Below are 22,481 nucleotides of genomic sequence, written 5' to 3'. Positions count from 1 at the left end.
TCTTAATTCTTTATTTTAGACTGGCTGGCATCACTTGATTTATTCATATTTAAGTATGAAATGTTGTGAAAGTATTTTTTCACCAAAGGAAAGAATAAAAGCATCAGATTGGCAGGCAGGCAGCTAGTACATGAGACATTCGCTTTTTCCCTTGGCTTCCCCCAGCCATGCCTCCACGTCCTTCATTTCCAAAATAGATGTCATCATCAATATCTATTCATGTGATGCTCTCTCATTGAGTTCTCCCTTTAATTAGCAATTATGACAAATATTTATAATTAGAAAGAACTTAATAGATCAGCAGACCCAACCCCTTCAGGAAAAACAAGGTTGAGTGATGGACTTACCCCAAATCACACATACATTAACTTAATTACTATGAGGTAAATAGAGCAATTTTTTATCCTCATTTTCCACTGTGACCAGGAGAAGGTAAGTGACTTCCAAGAATATACCCATAAATAACAAGGATAGAACCCGAATTCAAGGCTCATTTATGGCTGTCATAAGAGACATTCAATATAATGGATATTGAAGTCTAACAAATTATTTTAAAATGCAAGCCCCTTGAAGATGGAGTATTTTTGTCTGCTTTGTTCACTAAAGTATCCCAAGTGCCCAGAACATGGCCTGACACACAGGCCTTCATCAAATATTTTCGGAATGAATATTCTTAAAATATTATTATCACTTTATGTTCTACCTGTAACTACTGTCTTGGGTTCTATATTCATACAAAAACAAACACACAAAAAACATATTTTAGGCCACACTTTTCCTAAATCTTTCCTATTCAGTTATTGACAGTCATATTACATAAGATCCATGAAGCACCTTATTTATTGATAAATGGGTATGTTCTTAAATATACAAAAGGTGATGGAGAATTAACTTTTTTCCCCAGAAGTTCAGCTTATAAATATTTTAAAAGGGAAGAAAATCAAAAAAATATAAATCAACTCTAGATTTAGTGTTTGATGCTATAACCATTTACAGTTTCATTATCAAAAGAATAAAGCATTTACTATCCGAAATCAACAAAACAATAACAGCAAGTCAGCCAACTAAAATTCACATTTAGAATCAGCAAAAGTAAATAAGGTAACAGTTTAATTTTGTCTTTACTCACTTTTTGTTAATATTTGAAGATCTTCAACAGATGGTGGTCCATTTTTTTTCTCATAAGGAATGACTGTTGTCAAGTACTGTCAAAATTTAAAAAAGCATCACTTAAATCCGAATTATCTGCAAAAATTAAATCCAGTTGCTAGAAATTCTATTTTATAACATGAAACATGAGTTACTTTAGTAATGAACATCTTACTGCTTCAGCTGGAGCTCATTATTTTACCCACTTCTATCTGTTTCATCCAAGTACAATGTCAACATAAATATCCATTTTTTTCACCTTTCTGTTATTGAAAATTTCAAAGGAGTAGAACTGAAGGTGATTTGTTCATTTTTAAAGTGAAGTCTTATCTATTCTCTTTACATATTTTTCAACATCTTAAAATAGTAGTTTTAACTAAAAACAATTGTAACAGTTCTGCATAAAATAATTTTCCACAGCCAAATAACTGTTTCAGAACATTTTTTTCTGATTGAACAAAATGGTTATATGAATAATTTGACCACTTTAAAAGCATATACCAGCCTCTTCCAGAAACCAAGACACACTTACCCAAATAATTTTAGAGCTGTATTATTATTATTATTATTATCATCATTACTTTAAATTATTACCTAAGTAGTTATAAATGTTTAAAGGTATTAAAAGAAAAAAGTGAAAGCGAGAATGGCCTAAAGGGAAATGAATAATGAAAATTCATGTCTGAAATCAAGACAAACTGCCTATGTAGTTGATCAGTGTAACAGCTCACAAGTATCAGTTATGTCCCAGAGCTATGTCCCATGAAAGCACAATCTGAAAAATTATTCAGATTCTATTCCAGCCACTCCACCAAAAAAAAGAAAAGAAAATGCATAGTTTAGTGTAGTCTGCATATGCATCTAGAGATCAACTGTTTTTTCCTTGGAATCTCTTCAGCCTCACCCATTACTTAGCCTCTGCCCTAAATCTCAGCTCTATTCCTAATCCTATGAGTGATTTTATCCCACTCATAATCAAAAAAACAAGAAAAAGTTACCTAACAATATCTGGATCCCTAGGTTCAGAAAAGTAGAAAAAGCGAATTGTTCAATCTTTAAGAAACTTAGTTTTCCATCATCTTTTTGATGTAGACCTCTCCAAGGTGATGCCCAATTGTATCACTGAATATGTTTCTTTGTAAAGAAGACACCAAAAGCCAGACATACGCCCCCTGGGGGCTTCACTAATAGCATGTGTGTCGGGCGTCTTGGAGAAGCATCAGGAAGTCATCCTTGGCAGTCAGGCTATCTGGCTACACTTTCAGGCTTTCCTGCCCCACTCCCATTATTGGGTCAGTTTGCAAGTTATTTTGCGATCATGTGAGTTTGAGAGAGGTGAGAAGCGCCAGAATAAAAGAAAAAAAAATTCAACCAGCCCTTCATGGAGCCCCTTTATGAAGGATTCTTTAATGTGGATGACTGCCTTTCTTGAGGAATACAGAACTCCCTTCAGTAAAAACCCTCAGCTAAATGCCTTTTTCTGATAAACTGCCTACAAGCTATATTCTACATTTCTCAATCTTCACTTAAGCACTAAATTGAAGAGTTCTTTTTGAAGTGAAAATTTCAAATTGTGAAAAGTAATTTTAAGCATACTCAATGTAGCTGTTTTTCCTATGTTCCTAATATTCCTAAAATCACTCACTACACAAAAATGTAATAAAAAGCAAACTGCTATACATTTGATTGTATATTCATATCCATGTGTGATTTTGTGTAAATAATATGTTATGCCTTATTTGGTAGACAAGTGAGTTTTCTGACTACATGATTGATGCATCTTAAAAACAGATGAACATCACTGAAAAGGAAGTAAGATATACTCTATAGAACTCTAGTCTAAAAAGATGCCAACAGCTGGGTTTTTTCCCCAAAAAATGAGATCGTTTCTTAAACTTTTAGAATTAGAGTAGCATGTTCTAGTTGAATTATTTTCTCAATTATATATTCTACACATGCAATTCATTATGTAAATATGTTAATACTTATTTGTTTAAAGGTAAGAGTGGAAAATGGAGTTCTGAAACATGTATTAAGAATGCATTTACTCGATTGTCCAATTTGAAAAATGCTTTTTCCTAAAGGGAAATTCTGTGCAATATCAAGATTATAAATATAATAAACTTTGATTTCTCTCTTTTAAGCAAGTCTTAGTAAATTAGTAAAACTGTCAGCTCTCAGACCCTTCACTTACACAAAAAATGAAAAAGCAGAGAATGAGGAAAATAAGAATAACCGAGCACCTGTTTCTCTCCACCTGAATTTCCAAAGGTGTGGCGGAGGCCATTCTGAATGACATTTGAGATCCCTTCCATGCTGAAGCGCTAAAGGCAGCAATATACGGCCCGGAAGAAATGGACAGAGAAAGAAGTTCAAAGACTATTAGTAAGAATATACCATGATGACTTATGTGCCCAAGAGACAAGCAGTTAGAAAATGCCACTACTCATTCAGATAAAGCAGACAAATTCATGCTGTTTTAAAAATGGTTTTGCTTCCATTTCTTTGCAAGTCAAATGCAAAAGCAACTGCTTTTATGCTGTTCATGAAGATTTTTCCTAATGCTAAATAAATTTGCTCCAATGTAAACACTATAAGTTGTACACATATCTGTTTTATGCAAAATTCACCACATAATTTTTAAGACATCTTTTGATACTATTTACCTACATTTTATTGAAAGTCTTAATAGTAGCAACACACATATTTTTCAGCCTAAGTTTGCATACTTCTACCGTAAGTTTTGAGAACATTAACATAACGTTTGGCAAATGAAATGCTATTACTTGGAAAGCTGATTATTGCTTCTCACTGGCTCTTCAGGCCACCTGCCCCTGCCTTGATGCAGAAAATGTGAACTGGAAGAACACACATGCTTTCTGAAGAGCTCAGTGGATCCCATGTGCCAGCCAGAGCCCCGAAAACTTCTGCAAAGACTTTCCACACCGTTTCTAGGAAACAATTCTAGCTTCTTTCTCCCAGCAACCTCCAAGACTTCCTAGAATTCACTGTACTGAAAAGGGAATATTTCTTTCCCAACGTCTTATCTTGGTTTGTAGCCAGTCTACAATGTCACCAGACACTGTGAAAAGAGTCGATGGCACCTCTATGGCTGCTGAGTCAAAGGACTTATGACTAATGAAGGGCATTATGACTATGACTAATGAAGAGCAAAAGCATCCTGGCAAAGGAAGTTCAGTCCTGTTTCACCGGATGGTTCCTTTCCCTGGAATTTTATAGGGGAAATCTGAATTAGTTAAATACATTTGAGGATTCAAGGCAAAGAATATTTCACCAGGTCCCAAGGAATAGGAGAAAGAAAACCAAGGCAATGGTCTCTGCCCTCAAGAAATGCACAGTTTAGCTCAGTGGTTCTCGAGTGTGGTCCAGGGATCCACCCCCACACCCAGGAGGTCCCAGAAACCCTTTCAGGAGTCCATAAATCAAAATTATTTTCTTAGAAGTACTAAGACATAATTTGCCTTCTTTTACGTGCACTCTCTAATGACTTAGAATGACATAATCCAAATGACAGATTGGATACAGAAGCAGATTTGAGAATCTGGCTGAATTCAGTTAAACCAGGTATTAGTGAAATTGATATAAATGCACAGCAATACCATTTTTCTCACTAAATTTTTTAAAAATAGTTATTTGTCATAAAAATACACTATGTAAACATTAATGAGTTTCTTACTGGTATTTTTAAATGACTTTATATGTTAAACTTTTGACAGTTTTAATTTCTAACACAGTAAATATCGATCAATAAACAACAGCTCTTTCAGGTCTTCAATGCATTTTAAGAGCATAAAGAAATCCTAACAGAAAGTTGAGAAACACCTAGAGGTTTAATCTTTGAAGGCGCGAAGTGCCTCTGTTCAGTCACACACGCAGTGGTATTTCTGAAAACCTGATACCACATTTTATCATCTTGTGGGAGCCAGGTCATCGATGTTTCTCGTGAATCATCTTTCTTCCCCATCCCACCCTTCCCAGATCTGCACACCCGTGTCTAAGCCAGAACCAAAGATGTGGTCCAGACACGTGAGTGATTTTTCTTCACTCTGCAGACAGCATCACAATTACCATGATGAAGTAGACGAGTTTTAAAATGAAAACCTACAGATAACTACTTTTTTAGATTTTACACGTACTATCATGTAATTTGTTCATTTTTTTTAAAACAAACTGCCAAAAGAGATGACTACTTAGGCTTTACAATCTACAATAAAAATTATGGGAACCTTTTTCAAATAAATAAGTCAGCTCACTTTTAAAATATTCTATTAAAATATGTATTTCCTTTCAAAAGCAATAAGGAAAAATACTAAAGTATATTTTATGTTTGAAGAACACGTTCTAAAACCACTATCTTTACTTTTTACTTTGCTAATTGGAAACCTAATTAATTCCTGTTCCTGGAAAAAAAAAAAGGGGGTTGATGCAAATTCTTAAAATCCTAAGGTAGACAGATATAGACATACATACATACACACGTAGGGTGCCAAAAAAAAATGTATATACATTTTAAGACAGGAAAAAACTGTATTGAAATTGTAATATATACCGATAACAAAAGATGAATATGAGTCGTGTATACATTTTTTTTGACAACCCTGGTATATGTAATTTAGGTTTCCTTACTAAATGTGCAGTTGTCAATATTGCTGAGCCATTTCAACTACTGGTAGCATGACTACTGAAAGATGACTTTCATGCAACCAGAACTTAGTGAAATAAATGAAAATGCAATTGTGTGAAGCCACAGTAATTTGGAAAACTACAAAACTATCGACTGATCCTAGTGAAAGAAGCGAGGAACCTCTGTCCTTGCAGCCGACTCAGTACCTGTGGCCAACCAGGCCCCACTGCGTCCTGAGCAGGCAAGTAACATGGCAATGGGTAAGGTTCTACTGCCACCTGTTCCACAGGGAAAATGAGAGAACGTGAAGATCAAAAGGCTCATGGGAAAAACAAAGAAACCAACTAAAAGATGTGTGTGAGAACGCTGAGAATGCTCGTCCACCAAAGCTCCAGTTGCCATCAACTCCCCACCCCCGTCCCCCCCAGGAATCATGCAGGAACAATTTTCTCCCTTCACTGCATTTTCAAACTCTCCCTCTCTACTAGCTCTTTCCCAGTGGAATCCATAAATTCTCAAACCCTGAACCTCACTCCTTTCCCCAGGGCTCCCTGAAACAGCTGCTCCCATTTCTTTGACACTGACATCCGTGGATACTTTTCAGATCTGAGACATCAGGAAGCTCTCCTTGCACCTGCTCCCTGGATTCCTAGACACTACACTGTCCCCAGGACCCCTGCCTCTCTAGTTGCTTCTGCGAGGTGCTTCTTTCCGTGCTCATCTCTCGTATACCAGTGTTGCCCAGGATTTTTGTCCGTATTTTTTTTTCTCATGCACACTCTGAATGTTCCACTCAACAGTTTCAACTTCTGCCTCCATAAATCTACAGCTCTATTTTGCTAAGATCAGTAAAATGCTGTAAGAACAGAGCCTGGCACGTCACAAGGGCTCAGTATGCATTCACTATCTTTACTGCAGATTCAGTACGTCCTGACCTTCAGACTTGTATGTTTAATGGCCTATTGGACATCGCTACCTAAATATTCCTAAAACTCATATACAAAACTGAATTCATCCTCCTCTCCCCAACCAAAAATCAAACAAGAGAAACAAATAAGAAACCTGTTACTCCTTCAGCATACTAGACCTCTCTCGTTCATTTGCTCATTCTTTCAAAAACGGTATGGGGCCAGATATTATTGTAGGTACTAAGGATTCAGAGGGAATGCATCACCCTCATGAGCTGACATTCCAGTGTAAGAGGGGCAGAAAAAGTAAAACAAGTAAATGAACGAGATAACTGCACATAATGAGTGCCCTGCCAATAGCTACGACATGGCAATTAAAAACTGGATGCCTACTTTCTACTGGGAGGTCAGAGCAAAGTTCTCTGAGGAGGTGACATCTGAGCTGAAACGTGAATTACACACCCTCCCAGATGAGCTACAAAGGACAACAGACAAAAGAGATGCTCTCAGACAACAAAAACCAAAAGCAGCCAAACTGGCCGACCAGAGTTCATCCCGCGGCCAGCTGTACAGGGGTCCTGTTATTCTCCAGCAGGCTGTGAAACAGTAGCTACCGAGTATTTCCATTCTATTCTCCTTCCAATCAGAAGTTTTTATTGCAGAGGCCTGTTTCTCTCTCCATTTTGTGTACTGGATGTGTTGGGAAGGGAGGCGTATCCTTGGCAGCATCGCGGCTGCCTCCAGAGCTGATGTAAGGACAGCTATCCCCCCGAGACGCTGCCGTGAGGCTGGGTGCCCTCTCTGCGGACGAGAGCCGCGCAGCTCCCTTCGGGGAAGGGGTACGTGAGTTCTAACTGTGCTTGCCCAAGTCCGAAATCAGTGACCCGACCCTAACTCCTCCCTTCCCTGGTGCCCGAACCAACAGACTCAACCTCCTCAGTATCTCGGGAATGGAACCATTTGCCCGTGCCCACTGTCACCTCCTTGGCTCATTTCTTACCTGCATGACTGGCACCGCCGCTGAATCAACTCCTTATCTCTAGCTGTCTCCTTCCAATTAGTTCTCTTTGAAACACTCAAGTGATCCTTCCACAATCTGAACATGTAACAACAACCCACTTAAAACCTCTTTTTGGTTTCCTGCAGCCTTTAAATAAACACCAAATGCTGCAGAATGGCATACAAAGCCATCCGTTTCTGGCTTCCACTCTGCGACCTCCACACCCTCCTCTGGACTTACTTCCTCTCTCTCCTCCTAGCATTCTCCCTACACTTCTAGTCACAACGAGCAACCTGCAGATCCACAGATGTCCTTGCCACCTCCAGGTGGTTGCCCAGACCATGCCCTCTGCTCAGTATGCCCCTCCTCCTTCTCTTCTTCCTGTCCTCAGGATTCAGCTCAAGCTCCCCAGCACCCCAAACCAAACAGGGGCAACAGTCACGTGCACACGCCTCTACCACGGACAGTGCCAGGCACATAAAGCACTAAAACCATGGTGGTCCCTGCTTTTAATAGAGCAATCACCACACTAGACCTAGGTTTCTCAGCCTTGACACTACTGACATTTTGGTTCAGATCATTCTCCATTGTGGGGGCAGTCCCACGCATAGCAGGATGTTGAGAGACATCTCTGGCCTCTACTGAGCAGGATGCCAGTGGCACTGTCCCCCACCCCACCCAGTTGCGACAAGGACAAATGTTTTCAGACACTGCCTCATGTCTCCTGGGGGGCAAACTTACCTGGCTGAGAATCACTGCATCGCGTACAGTGGATGTTCTGTCATCCAGATCCCCAGCCCACAGGCAGCACGCCGTGTAGGCAGGGGTTTACCGTATCCCTAACACCCAGGCTGGCACATAATTCAAGATCACTATATGTTTGTCTAATAGTAGAAAGAGAAAACCTACGATTTTTTAAGTGTTTCTAAGAAAACCAGCAGGAAAAAAATTTTAGTTAGGTAATTATTTTATAAATTCAACTCAGTTCTCAAAATCTTGAAGGACAGAAAGAATGTCAGCTACTTCTTTCGTATGCCCACAAAACACAGCCCATCCAGCAGATAAGAGGCGTATGATCGATAGTCATTGGCTTAAATTGCACATTTCTTCAGCAATTACTACCCATACCAGTGAAATACCAGGCATCACACCTGAGTTAAAAGTATTGGGAATCAGAAAATTGTTCAACAGTCACCTTGAATAGAAAAATGTCAAAGTAGAAATCAAGAGGTCTGGGTTCTCTCCTGCTTTGCCACTAACTATGTGACATGACACAGCAGTACCTAATCCTGCCGAGGCCTGTTCCCTCACCTGTAAAATAGATGATTAAAATGATATCATTTTTAAAGGTCTTATTTGTAGAGTCTATGAATCTATGAATTAATTCAACCAAGATACATTATTTTTTAAGGAGACAAATCAAAAGCATACACATATGCACATACATATGCGCACACACAACAGTACAGGACTATGAGATCACATACAGCTATAATATAAATGCTCTAGAATGACAGAACTGCACAGCCAGATGATATATTCAGAAACACCTACTCCAGTGGTTTCATTTCCTTGTGAGGAAATAAGCACATTTTGAGGAAGGAGAAAGACCAGATCTCACTCTGTCTCCCTCCCAGGGACTTGCGCAGTACCTGGGTCATAGCAGGCTCTGTAAGTCTGCTAAGCCAAAGGTGTAACACTGAAGATCAGAGCCCAGGAGTCTTAGAGTCTGTGATCACCATCTCATGAGGCCTCCTGATGTCTTTCAGGGCAGAATTTTTTTTTAAAACAGCTACAAGGCAAAAATCATCTGAGGGTGAACAGAACAAAGATGACATGACAAGATATAAAGTTATTTGCCAAAGGAGCACACAGTGGACTTCTGAGCAAGTCCACTGAGGAACCTGGTCTAGGAAGTCAGCATGAAATTTCTAAAGTAAGATAAAATAAACTGTGTTGACATGGCTTATAAAACAAGAGAGTGACTAAAACATATAAAACCCCTGGGATAATTAAAAGACTAGCAAGTAGAAGATGAATGAATCAGAAGGATCAAGGATGGGGCTGACCAGGCAATGAGACAAAGAAGAAATAGGGAAAGAGCTCGGAACAGCGTACCATAGACTCCGCTTTACAACTGCCCTATACATTCCAAAACACAATACACCCATTTGGAAGGCAAAATGAATTCTGAAAAGCTAAAACCTCAGAGACAGATCAAGTTTACTCTTCAGTAACCTTCACCTCATTTGGAAAGACTACTTTTACAACCTGGAGAGCAGATGGGTGTTATTAGGTGCTTATGGTACTTAAACTGGGCCAGAGGGAAGACTTTCTCTACTGGGAGAGCGGGAGAGAGAGAAAGAAAAGGGAGGGAGGGTAGAAGAAAGGGAGAAGTATGGCAGACATTTCAAAGCACTGACAGAGCTAAGTCTCAGGGTTATGAATGCTCAGTGAACTGAAGGACATTAAATAAAGATCTGTTGTAATTTACTTAAAATAAGCAATTGCAATATTAGGTATGTCAGAAAGCCCAATCCTGCCTCCACGTAATCTACCATTTCCAAATTTTAGGCATAAAATCCAAATGTTGAAATTCAAAGGGAAGAGCTGGTGAAGATTGTGTGAGCCTAAAATTATTTTGTCATCTATCCATCCTTTTCCCATCGGATCTTTATGAAGGAGTTAAGAGCTCTATAAAATGCCCTTCTCAGAATGGAATTTTTGATATGAGCCCATTTGCAAGCAGGAAAATGATTAAGCATTACAGTATTCACTTTATTGTTCCCCTCACTGCTGAAATAGTGCCAAAGTAACGGGCAGGGACGGGGCCAGGGGTTTACTGAATACAGGGCTTCGATCACATGATTAATACTGAGAACACTCACAACTGTCTCAGGACTGTTTTCTTCCCTGTATTAAAAGTCTCATAATCATTCTCTAGAAACTTTTCTCAAACAAATCAAGGAGCAACAAAGTGTAAACACGATACAGAAGATTTTTCAAAACTCTATAAAAATCTGCAAGAACACAAAGAAATGAGCCAAGACCTCCAAGCCCAGGCCTGCGTAACTCAGAACTGGAAAATGAGGGTGCTGAGGGTTCCTTGCACCCACCTCTGTATAACTCTGCACATCCTCGTTCCAACACATACCAGTTATATGATCTAACACTTCTAGTGAGCTTTCATTTACCCATCAATGAAATGGCAATAATAAAAATACCTACTTCGTAGGGTAGTTGTGAGGATTACATGAGACCATCCATGGGAAGCGCTTAGTAAAGTGTTCGGCAAATATTGCAAAAAAAATGCTTGGGCCGTATTCCTTTAAAAAAGGCTAGAATAACATTTGGGACGTAGCTCCCATACAGAAATAACCATACCTTTCTACTTTTCTCCAGAGTCTCCTCATAGAAATAAAACGGCAACTGAAAAATAATAAATTTCTGATCATGGTCTCTAGCTTAAGGGCTGAAGATAATGTGAAGAAAAAACACTGCTGCCTATAACTGAATAGAGAAATCAGCCAAAAAGCTTAAACAAAAAACAAGTAACACTTTTAGGTAATTCAAGGTCTTTCTGAACAATAAAAAGAATAGAGCTAGAATACACTACATAATTTAAAAAGAAACAAGAATCGGATATAGTGTTCTACTCTGTTAATTTTCTAGAGTTCTAAACACGTCAATTCATTCTATGTACAGTATATTCACCAGGTCAACCAATTTCACAGAAAGCAGGATCAAAGACAGGAAAAAGCAAAACTAACCAGGAGGCCAGGAAATTCAGGTTATTTCTGCTACCAAATTTTTAGCCTCATCTGGCAACTGGCACAGATCTCTAACTAACCAGGAAATCTTTTCAAAATCTCAAAAAAGCTCAATGTTAGAAAAAAGGTTAGGCAAAGCAATTAACAAATGTTTTTCATCTAGTTCTGTTAGTCTAACCTATGCTCTTACTCCATTAATATTCTTTATACTCAAGATTTCAAAAACAAAGTGAAATTCAAACATAATTATTCTTTATAAATCACATCATTTTTAGTAGTTTGAATGACATGATTTTCAAAATTAATTTATAAGACAGTAGTTTTCATTTTTTAATAAATTAAAATTCTTAAAATAATCAAGACAAAATATATGAGAAAAACAGAATTGAAAGCAATAAATATAAAACAATTACCAAGTGAAAATATTCAAATTAAGATATTATTTAATATGTAAAAACTGATTTTGCTTATTTTGACACTTCTTCAAATCAAATAATTTTAATGTGAACTATAAAGTAGTCATAAATGCAAATTCTACAAAAAATTTTTTTAAAAAATCAGACCTAAGTAAATCAGAAAATATAAATTATACCAAAGCAGATAAATTCCTGAAAATGTCTTGAATATTAAACTATTTTGTAAATTCAGTCTCAGAGCAGAAAGATGTGAAAATTTTCAAAGGTAGGAATTAAGTGAAATAGTATCAAATAATTTAATTTTTTGTATCTGAAGATCTTTTTAATTTTTTATATAATTTAACAATATGGCAATTAAATTAAGTATTGTTACACATTTTCAGAGCCACTAAAATCTGAGTAAAATAACTTGGAAATTTATAAATTCTTTCCTGACACTTATGGATACTCTAAGCTAAATATATAATAATAATACAATTTCCTGACATACTATGGCTTTTCCGTGAACTTGTGTTATATTAACAATTAACAAAACTCTCTAGAACATAAAGGAGTCAAGAACAGACTGCTTTTTACTACGGTAACTGCTGGGTCATGAAACACCAAAAAATCCTTGCAGAAAACAAACAGTAGATAATGATAAAATATAAAATACTGGCTTCATATGTCTCTAGGCAATTCTATCTTTCATAAAATAAATTTGTTCCACAACTAAAATACTTTATAATCCATAGATGTGAATTAATTAAAACAATAAACATGGCACATCTAAGTTTCTTTCCACCCTACAGTGACCTTCCATTTCACAGTCCTAACACTAACCTTTAAGAATGCTCTCTCAAACAAAGGAAAATGCACAGAACTACTATCACTAGCACCATCAAATTACTGTTGAAAATGTGTTAATACTTACATTTGAGTATGTATACAAGGCCGTTCAATCCTCTCAAGCACAACCACTTAGAAAAGGAGGAGGAATCAGCCCCTTTTTCTGCTTCCCCTCTACCTCCTTCACACTACCTCTTATCACTATGTATAATACTGTGCCCAAGGACTGCCAATATTTTCATTTGTCCCCAGATCTAGAGACAACTGGTCTACCTGCTGGTTCTCGTCACTTAGCTACTAGGGGTCTGACACACACAGAACAAAAGTCTATTGCTAGGCAGGGTGCCTGTGGCAAGTGGCGTGAAGATGGACTAGCCAAGGTACCACCATCTGAAGGCACCCCTCAGGCTGCTGGACAGGGCCCTGAGGACAGAAACAACTCAACACACTCTTAAGATAAAACAAGGCTACATTTTTTAATAATTAGTCACAATACAGTGATCTTTTTATCTACACAAATTCACTTAAATGGAGTTCACATCTTTTTATTTTTCATCTAATTTTTATTGTTTCTATAAAGGGCCAGATAGTCAATACTTTAGGTTTGCAAGCCACACAGTCTCTGTTGCAACCATTTGACTGTCCTTGAAACACCAAAGCAGCCATAGACCATATTTAAATAAGTGGACATGGCTGTGTTATAATAAACTTTATTTATAATACAGGCAGAGGGTCAATTTGGCTCCCAAGCAGTAATTTGCGTTGCCAACCCCTGATCTAAATCATTCTAGCAAATGTGAAATTTTTTAATTTCAAATTAAAAAGAAGGGGGAAATAAAGCCAGGTCCATGTTTTTTTAAACAAAAGCCTGAAATTCAACTTGTTGTGTCAGAGCAGTTCCTCTTCTAGACTTAGAGCTAGCATTAACTAACTTCAGAAAGAACTAATAGTAGCTGTCTAAATAAAAATAAATTTCTCTTACCTTAAAGTCTGCTTTGGTCAAGATTAAAGGAAAAACTATTACTAGCTCATTTTGGCATAAAAAAGAAACAAAACAGATTGACTATTAGTCATAATATGAGCTAAGTGAGTCATAAAGACAGATGGAGAAATATATCTGTGAAAGAAAAATATATACAAGAAAAGAGTATCTATCTTCCAAACCCAAACTCTCCCCCATATTTAAACAGTTATCTCCCCAACAAGGAATAAATGAGGGAATAAAATTCTCTATACAACTGAGTCACTGATTGTTATTATCCCAAAAGTTTTCAGAATAAACTTCAGATTAGATTGAAACAAGTATACATTTTTGGTGGTGGCTGAGTGTAACACATTAGAACTCTCTCTTGAAAGTTCAATGTGATTATGACAAACAGAAAAGATACTATAGATTCCTACGTTCTCAACCTTAGAGTTATAGAATAAGCAACCTTACATGTGACATGACATTTAATTTAAAAACATTACTGAATTCTAAAGGAGGAAGTATATCCATTTTCAGCCATTGAATTATGCTCGTATGCTTACTGAGGTAAACACCAATGTCTTTACAACTTCAGGTAACTTGAGATGACAACCACTACTCAATTAAAACAGAACTGGTATACTTCAACTTGTTCTTGAACTCATGTGAACTGCCACTGAAATTCAATGACCTCTGAAATCTGTTCAATATAAACAAGAGATCGCCAAAAGAAAAAAACAAAAACAAAAACCTGATAGAACAACAATTCATATACTACAAATCCAAAACCTCTGGGATTCCATCTCCTTTACAGTGAAGTTTCAATTCAACAAACATGTATTAAGTACCAAGAATTAGGTGAGGTGCTGGGGATACAATGCAAATCAGCCTTTGGGAAGCCTGCCCTCTTTCCAGGACAGACTTAAGCCAATGATTACAACACAGTATGGTACTGGGATACAGAAGCCAGTGCACCCGCACCAATAAATATGAAAAACATCTCAAACGTGACATAACGAAAGAGTACAAATGGTCAGTAGGTCAAACCATTGTTTACCTATCAGATCAGTATATATTAAAAGGTTGCTCGTTGGAGGTGTGGGGAAATGGCCACTCATATGTGCTGTTACTGGGTTATATTTCTGCAGAACAATTTGGAAAGCTAGTTGTTTAAAACTACATATGCTTTGACCTAGAAATTCCATGGGTTTCAGTGAATGTAGACTTACAGTTTCACTAACCAAAAGAAAAAATATAAGAAATGAATTCAACGTCAGGAAAATGGTAACTGGTTTGATAGCATAAATTTAGGATTCCTACAAGATAATTCAGAGAGAAAAGTCTAGTAGACAGTTGGGACATATAACTAGCATTTCCTCAGGATATATGCTAATCTTATATATGTTATTTCATTTAATCCCTCCAAAACTCAAAAGGGTATGTACCCAGGGGCAGGATTTAAATATAGCTCTTAAGCCAAAGCTCTTAATATTCTATTCAGCCTCCATGGGTTTGGCACCTGGCATGAAGATCTGATACAGATTTGAAGTTTATCTTTCTTTGAGGGATTCATTTAGCAGAAATGTATTAGTTACCTAATGTTGGACCTAACGATACCAAGAAAATAAAGTTACATTTCCTATGTTTATGGAACCATACCAGAGATAGACATGAAAACAAAAAAATTGCAATATGGTATGACTGTGCTAACAGAAATAGCTAAGAGGAGTAATACTAACCCCAAAAGAAGGAGAGAGCAGTCAATTCTGCATTGTTGGAAGAATCATCAAGGAGAGTTCTGGAAAAGGAAGACAATGCTTGACCATGATTCTGAAGGATGTGTTAAAAAAAAAAAAATCGTCCAAGTGGACAGGGGAAGCAAGAAAGGAGGGCCACTCCACAAAAAGGCGGTGGCATATATATACAGAAGCAGAATGCCCAAAACAGCAGTCAGTTCAAAGAAATGCATGTAAGTCACCACACTGATTAACAGACAGTGCCCTTCAACCATTCCAGTCTCTAACCCCACCACCCCACCCCTCCACCACCCCCACCCGCCCCCTGCTATTCCAGATGCTGAACAACAAGACTAAGGAGACAGAAAGCTTTCTGCTCTCTTCAGCCTCAGGTTTTCAAAGAGAATTCCTCCTCCAACCTCCCTTCCAAAGGGAGAGCTGGAAAAGGATGTGATAGCCCGCCTTGCCAATCAGGAAATAGCTCCCCAATTGCATCACTAATCAAACACCTTACCCAACCTTTTGTTTTCTTGGTAACATTTATTACTACCTGAAATTACACTGTCTAGTCATTCTTTTCCTTATTTATTGCCTGTCTCCGTCATTAGAATATAAGCTCCAGGAGGCCCTGGGCTTTGTCCTTATTCACCACGGTAGCTACATCCCTGGCACAAGGAAGACACTCTGCAAATATTTGCTGAATAAATGCATAGTTTTATCCTAGCCAACATGTAGCAGATTATTTTAAAAATTAAAACAAATCAAGATAACATTTTCCTTTTAATAAGACACTCAATATTTTCTTCCATATTTAATAGTATTTTCATGCCCCAAAGAAATTTTCTGCTCTAAATAGCAACCCTAAGGCCCCAATGTTTTTTTCACTGCAGAAAATGTTTGAAACAAAACATGTTTCCAAAATTAACACCTGAAGAGCAGAATCAAAAAAATAGTGTAGATATTTCTACACTACAAAAAATAGTGTAGATATTTCACTACAGGATTTTTAGACCAAAGAAAATAAGCTAGCAATTATGGATATAGTATACCAACTACAAATTAATGCTTTGTTTCAATGAAATATGCTTAAGGAAAAATGGAAGGACATTATTCCACATTTAAGAAAAAAGTCCAAGTCCTGCTAACAGAACAAAAAATGTCTCAGGTAGAAAGAAAAAAGTGACTAATGACATTAGAAACCAGATTAGCAGGATATCTGCAAAAAGGTCACCAATTTTTAGAAATTAGTATCACTGATGATAGCTAAGGCATAGAGATCAAGCCTTGCCAAAACTGCATGTTACATAAAATGTCTGGGAAGGTAATACTTTTTGGCACCTGTTTTTCTGAGCTACCTACCACCACTTGCAGAATCATAAGTTTCAGGTTCCTTGTGTCACAGATGAGACAGTCTTTCTCTAACATTTTAGGCTTGAGAAAGCGAGAGGGAACTAGTATCACAAGCCGACCAATGCCACTACTAGCCTGATTCAAGGTTTTAACACAAATAGATCATAACTGAAGAAGCAACTTCACAAGTCCAAATATTGTGAAAAAAAATTACTGTTACTATGAATCTATTTCAAGACTAAAAAAGGTTTAAGAAAGACCTAAATGCTACCTTGCCATTTCTCAATATAAATACCATGTAAAATTAATTACACAGTGAATTCCACTGTAACCCTTTGTATACAAGAGTTACAAAAAGAAGCCTTTAAATCCCAATACCGATAAATTTATTTTCTTAAGCCAAGTGTTAACACCAATAAATGGAGGATTTACATGTAATCCCTAAAAGCAGACAGGCTGAAATTACCAGTCATGCTATGACCTTTTAACTAAGCATTTTATTTAATCGCATTGGTATAATAGGGCAATTTAAAGAATATAATGTTTTAAAATACGAGATACAATATATTGTCCCTGATATTTTAAAGAAAACTTTCCAGGACTGTATAGCCAAACAAATGTTTTGGGTTTTTGGTGTTTTTGTTTTTTTTTCAAAGTAGTCACTGAAAGTGACTAAATAAACACCTATTCGATCAATACTGCCATTTCTCAAAAACGTTTTATACCACATATCTGAGAACTTATTCAAAGGCAGTTTATAAGCTATGTCCTTTCTATGTACAAATGGACATTACGCTAAGAAAACATCCATTTACAGACAGGCCAAAAACAGTACAATGAATAGGCTATAAATGGTAAGATTCCTTTTGTTTGTATTAAATGTTCACTGGTGGCCCAGCAACCCAGAACTGCATTCTGGTTCCTGGATTCCATCAGAGTCTGGTTAATGAGATCCCTTTCTCTGACAAGCATTCTTTAGAAAAAACAAATCAAGACTTAAAAGGCAGGATTTATATTATTGCAAATCATAACAGCTAGTTTGTGGTGATCTGTATTACCCCATTATCAATATCATAAATTAAAAAGGTATTCTAAAGGTATGCCCTTTAGAAAAATGGGTCCCTCTGTCCAAACCTTACACCCTAAAAATAAAACCAACGTTCCTTCACATACAAACAAGATGAAGGTGGCAATTTGTAAGGTCTCAAGTGATCCTATCAAGATGAAAGGCCACAGGGTCAGTAAGGAAATGCATCTCATGTAATTAACAGTTAATGTTTATGATAAACTGTAATCAACTGCCATTAACAGGACCACTTAAGAAAAATTAACAAGTGGAAAACAAAAAACTTTTTAAGAAGGGTGAAAGATTCAAATATACTAAACTTGTTTTCACCAGTCAGTGATATTCTAGTCTATCAAGTACGAAGCCAGATGGCTGATGTCACCTAACTGCCTCTGACATCTTCGTATTCCAACTTCGTTGATAAACCAGGAAGAAGCTATTTACAAATCAATCTGTGCTTTTAGGCTCAGCTACCTCTAAATGCACCACCATCTAATTTTGTATTATACAGCTCATAAGACATAAGCAAAAATAAGAAAAATAATACTATTCATAAGCCCACCAGCCAAACATAAAAAAAATCACTATTAACATTTTGGTGTATTAAAATGGTCACTTGCTATAAAGCTCCTTTTTCTTTAAGAAATCCTCCTCTTTTATTCCCCCTCTTCCCTCCTAAACATCTCAGTATTGAATTATCCTGATAACTGGTATATCAATAAAACACCCTTCTGAAGGAGCTGAGCACAGTGGCTGAACAAAACCCCTTTAGCGCCTGGTGAGAAGCACCTCACTCCTGCATATGTAGGCCTGGCCCGCCTGCTCCTGGCCTGGAGTGCTGGGATTACCATGGAAACTGTTCCAGTGTGCAATGCCTCCTGCAAAACATCACTTACTGTGCCGGGCATATGACTTCTCTCGCTCTTCCCATTTTGAGAGCTGCCATTCTTGAGTTTCTTTTTTTTTTGGCTGTTTCTTTGTGCTCTTTCTGTTTGTTCTGTACTTCAATGAGAACAGAAATAAAGCTGTTTTTCACTTCCTTTTCAAACTCCAGTTCATCTCGAAGAGCCAACTGCTGCACCAGCTCTTCAGAGTATTCCTTAATGGCGGTCTCAATTTCTTCCAGTAGTTCATTTAGTTCAGATACGGAGAGCCTTTTTACTCCTATAACCAAAAGCAAAGCACAGCAGACACTAAGACAAAATTGTTTCAAGCAAGCACCACAGGGTGTTTTATGCCAAAGAGCAAAATGATCTTCTAAGCAATTAAACTGTCGTGATCACAGAATCCTTAAAATTTCTGGTGAGTAGGGGTAGGTGGACAAAGTTATATCTCAAACGGCTGAGAAGTATAACAAAATGTTTTTACTTGTCTAAATCAATCAATCACCCCATGAATAATACTTCACTCAAGACTGAAAAAGAAAAGACTTGTACAAGGAAAAGAATAAACACAAAAGCAGGAGGCATACAGAAAGTACCTGCTGACAAGACATCACAGGCAATTTAGCAGGGTTCTGGCACACTTCTGAAGAGAGAAGTCCGTTTGAAAGAATTAAACTAAATACACATTTAATGACATATGCCCAATGTGTGAATTTTATTGAATACTGGGAAGATGAAAGGGAAGAATAATCTCTAAAGCCCCATTTCAGTTTCTTCTCAGCACTTCCCCTCATGTGAGAGAGACAGGACATTGTTGAAGTCCTAACCCCCAGTCTCTCAGAATGTGACTCTATTTGGAGAAGGCTCTTCAAAGAGATAATTAAGTTAAAAAGAGGTCATTACAGTGGGCCCTAATGCAATGTGACTGATGCCCTTATAAAACGAGAAGATTAGCACAGATACACACACACAGAGGAAAGTCCATGTGAGGACCGCGAGAAGACAGCCATCTGCAACCAAGGAGTGAGGCCTCGGAAGAAACCAAACCTACTGATACCTTGATCCCAGACTTCTACCCTCCAGAACTGAGGAAACACATTTCTATTGTTTAAGCCACCCAGCCTTCAGTACTTTGCTACGACAGCCCAAGCTGACTAATACAAGATTCAAAGTCAATATGACACGGCCCCTGAGCAACAATAAAAATATGCCCTGAGTATTACTGGAGGGCCAGGGAAGGGTATGCAACCCAGCCTGTGAGAATCAAAGATTTCTGGAGATAGTCACACTATATGTTTGAGATGTACAAAAAAGGACACAGAGCGCTGATTTAAGTAGGGTTTCTTACTTTCTTCATAACTGCTTGTGCTAGACCTCTTAAGAGTTTGAATTTCCTGGGAAAGCATCGAAAGCCGATCTGACTGTGTGGGTGTTTCATCATCTTCTGGGTCCGGTGATTCCTGCATCATTTCTTCAATTTCTTCAATAACCTTCCAAAATATACATAGCACTGTTAATCACATACAGAGGGGCAATGATCCGTCTGTAACACAGTGCTCACCAGAGCCAAGCAGAGTAGAAGTACACTGTGTTCTCCATTAACCAGCAGTGTGCAGAGGTGGGTGTTCTGAATAAGCAAATTTTGATGGTAAGAGTGAACATGGTTTATCCAAAAAATTTTACAATATACCAAACACAAAGTTCAACAGAATATGATTTAATATGTCCGTCATGATTCAGTAGGTCCTATCAGATCTTGCAATGTCTGAGAAATGGTGTTACACACACATGCACACATGTATGAGGTGTGATCACAAAATACGATGAATGTCTAAATTAAAAAACTTATTATAGTGAAAGACACATTGCCATTAATCCCCCTCAAAATACTCGCCCTCGCTTCAAACACACTTATCCCATCGTTCTTGTACTTTCTGAAGCAGTTCTGGAAGTCCTCTTTCGTGAGTGTCTTCATCCTCTATCATACCAACACTCTGTGTCACACATAGCTTCTGGAACGACAAGTTCTGTCAAATAAAAACATTACGGTGTGTCCTCATCTACCTTTCACTGGATCTGGCACCGTGCGACTTCTGGCTCTTCCCCAAAGTCAAAATGACCATGAAAGGAAAACATTTAGAATCGATTCATGACATCGAGGCAGCCATGACTACGCAACTAAAGACATTCATGAAAGAAGACTTCCAGAACTACTTCAGAAAGTGACAAGAACGATGGGATAAGTGTGCTCGAAGTGAGGGGGAGTATTTTAAGGGGAATTAATGGCAATGTGTCTTTTACTGTAATAAATTTTATTTAAACATTCACCGTATTTTTCAATCACACCTCATATAATTTACTTCAGACATGCCAGAACCAAATCATAGTTATGGTCAAATGAAAGCAAATGACAGAAAATTTACCACGTACCACAAGCAACCACTCAATATAAGCCATTTAATCGAACTGACATAAAATTTAGAAAATACGATAGTATAAAAAAACTTCTACATGAAGCAAGAAATTACCTCTCTGGCAGCAAAATCTTCCTTTAACAGCAAGGAAAAAATTTTCATATATTAATTCAATGAAAGATAAAGGGATATTCAAAAATTACTTAAAATGTAGAGTTTAAAGAGGGAAAAAAAGCTGCGCAAAGCAGGAAATTTTCAGAAATACATCGGCCTTTTACACGATAACCTACTGTCATATGCAGTGTTGCTCAAATTTTACAACAGCATCTTGTCCTGTTCCAGATTCCAAAAGTTGAGGATATAAAATTCAAAGAAAATTTAAGGAAAACCACAAAAATTACTCAATAGTTAGAAAAAACAGTCCTAAGAGTTTAAACAAATAAAAAACTAGTAGAAAAAGTACAATAGGTATCAGCAGGCTTAGCACGTAGCACTTGTACTAAGGAAAAACAAAAGTAAACCTGGAGTAGGTTGGGATTATGTTCATTAGTAAGATTTTCCAAAATAGACATTGCAAAACAGTAAAATGAGACACCGATGTAGGCTACGAAATCGGTTTCTCCAACTCTTAAAAGCAGGGATAACTTGTGTCATTCAGGCAGATTACTGGCGAGACAACGAATTCGCAGGGTCGCATGTTCCCCTGGAATATCATGCTCTACCCCACTTAGCCCTCTAACCTACTACCTTGCTTTTGAAGCACCTCCTTCTCTCAGGCCTAGATCAAGCCATCCACAAATATGACCAAGGAGCATCAAAATGACACATTTTTAATCTACTCCTCCCAACTTTATCATAATGTTATCTCTTTACTGACCTTGTTTTTCCAGCCTAAAATAAAAGTATAGTGTGGTAGAATTCACAGTCCACATAGCCGGGGGACATTTTATTTCAGGAAGAAGTTCTTGCATCACATTTTGACAATACAGCAGAAGTGGGAAGAGTATTCAGAAAATGAGAAAGCTGATTCAACCGGTTTTAGATGAATACAAGGTTGACATTATGACAGCATTCCACAGGAATAATGCTCACTTCTTTCCAGGATACACAATATGTACTTCTAGTGAGTGCTGATGATTTTTACATAGGTTTTAGAGAAACTAGATAATTTCTGCACAGATATACTGTAGTTTGCCCACATCTGGCTAAATCTAAAAAAAGAAAATTGACAGTATTTTTTTCTGATTTTGGCGTAAGCAATAAACCTCCATTAGTAACTCACTGTACTGCTTTCACAATGCTTATGTTGGAAAATCGCTTGTATTGGAGTATCTTCCCAGCTAATATC

At 37.4% G+C, this 22,481-nt stretch overlaps 1 protein-coding gene across 1 annotated transcript in view; it reads right to left on the bottom strand.

Annotated features, from left to right (window-relative positions):
• FEZ2 (fasciculation and elongation protein zeta 2) overlaps positions 1-22,481 on the bottom strand; it is a 40,429-nt gene that overhangs the window by 6,641 nt on the left and 11,307 nt on the right. Inside the window, 5 exon segments of the mRNA XM_033124313.1 lie at positions 1,130-1,205; positions 3,393-3,473; positions 18,732-18,802; positions 18,805-18,999; positions 20,068-20,209. Of these exon segments, the coding sequence (XP_032980204.1) occupies positions 1,130-1,205; positions 3,393-3,473; positions 18,732-18,802; positions 18,805-18,999; positions 20,068-20,209 (565 nt within the window).

This window comes from Rhinolophus ferrumequinum, chromosome 13 (assembly GCF_004115265.2).
Source record: "Rhinolophus ferrumequinum isolate MPI-CBG mRhiFer1 chromosome 13, mRhiFer1_v1.p, whole genome shotgun sequence".
NCBI classification, from domain to species: domain Eukaryota; kingdom Metazoa; phylum Chordata; class Mammalia; order Chiroptera; family Rhinolophidae; genus Rhinolophus; species Rhinolophus ferrumequinum.
This window is presented reverse-complemented; position numbering and strand designations above follow the sequence as displayed.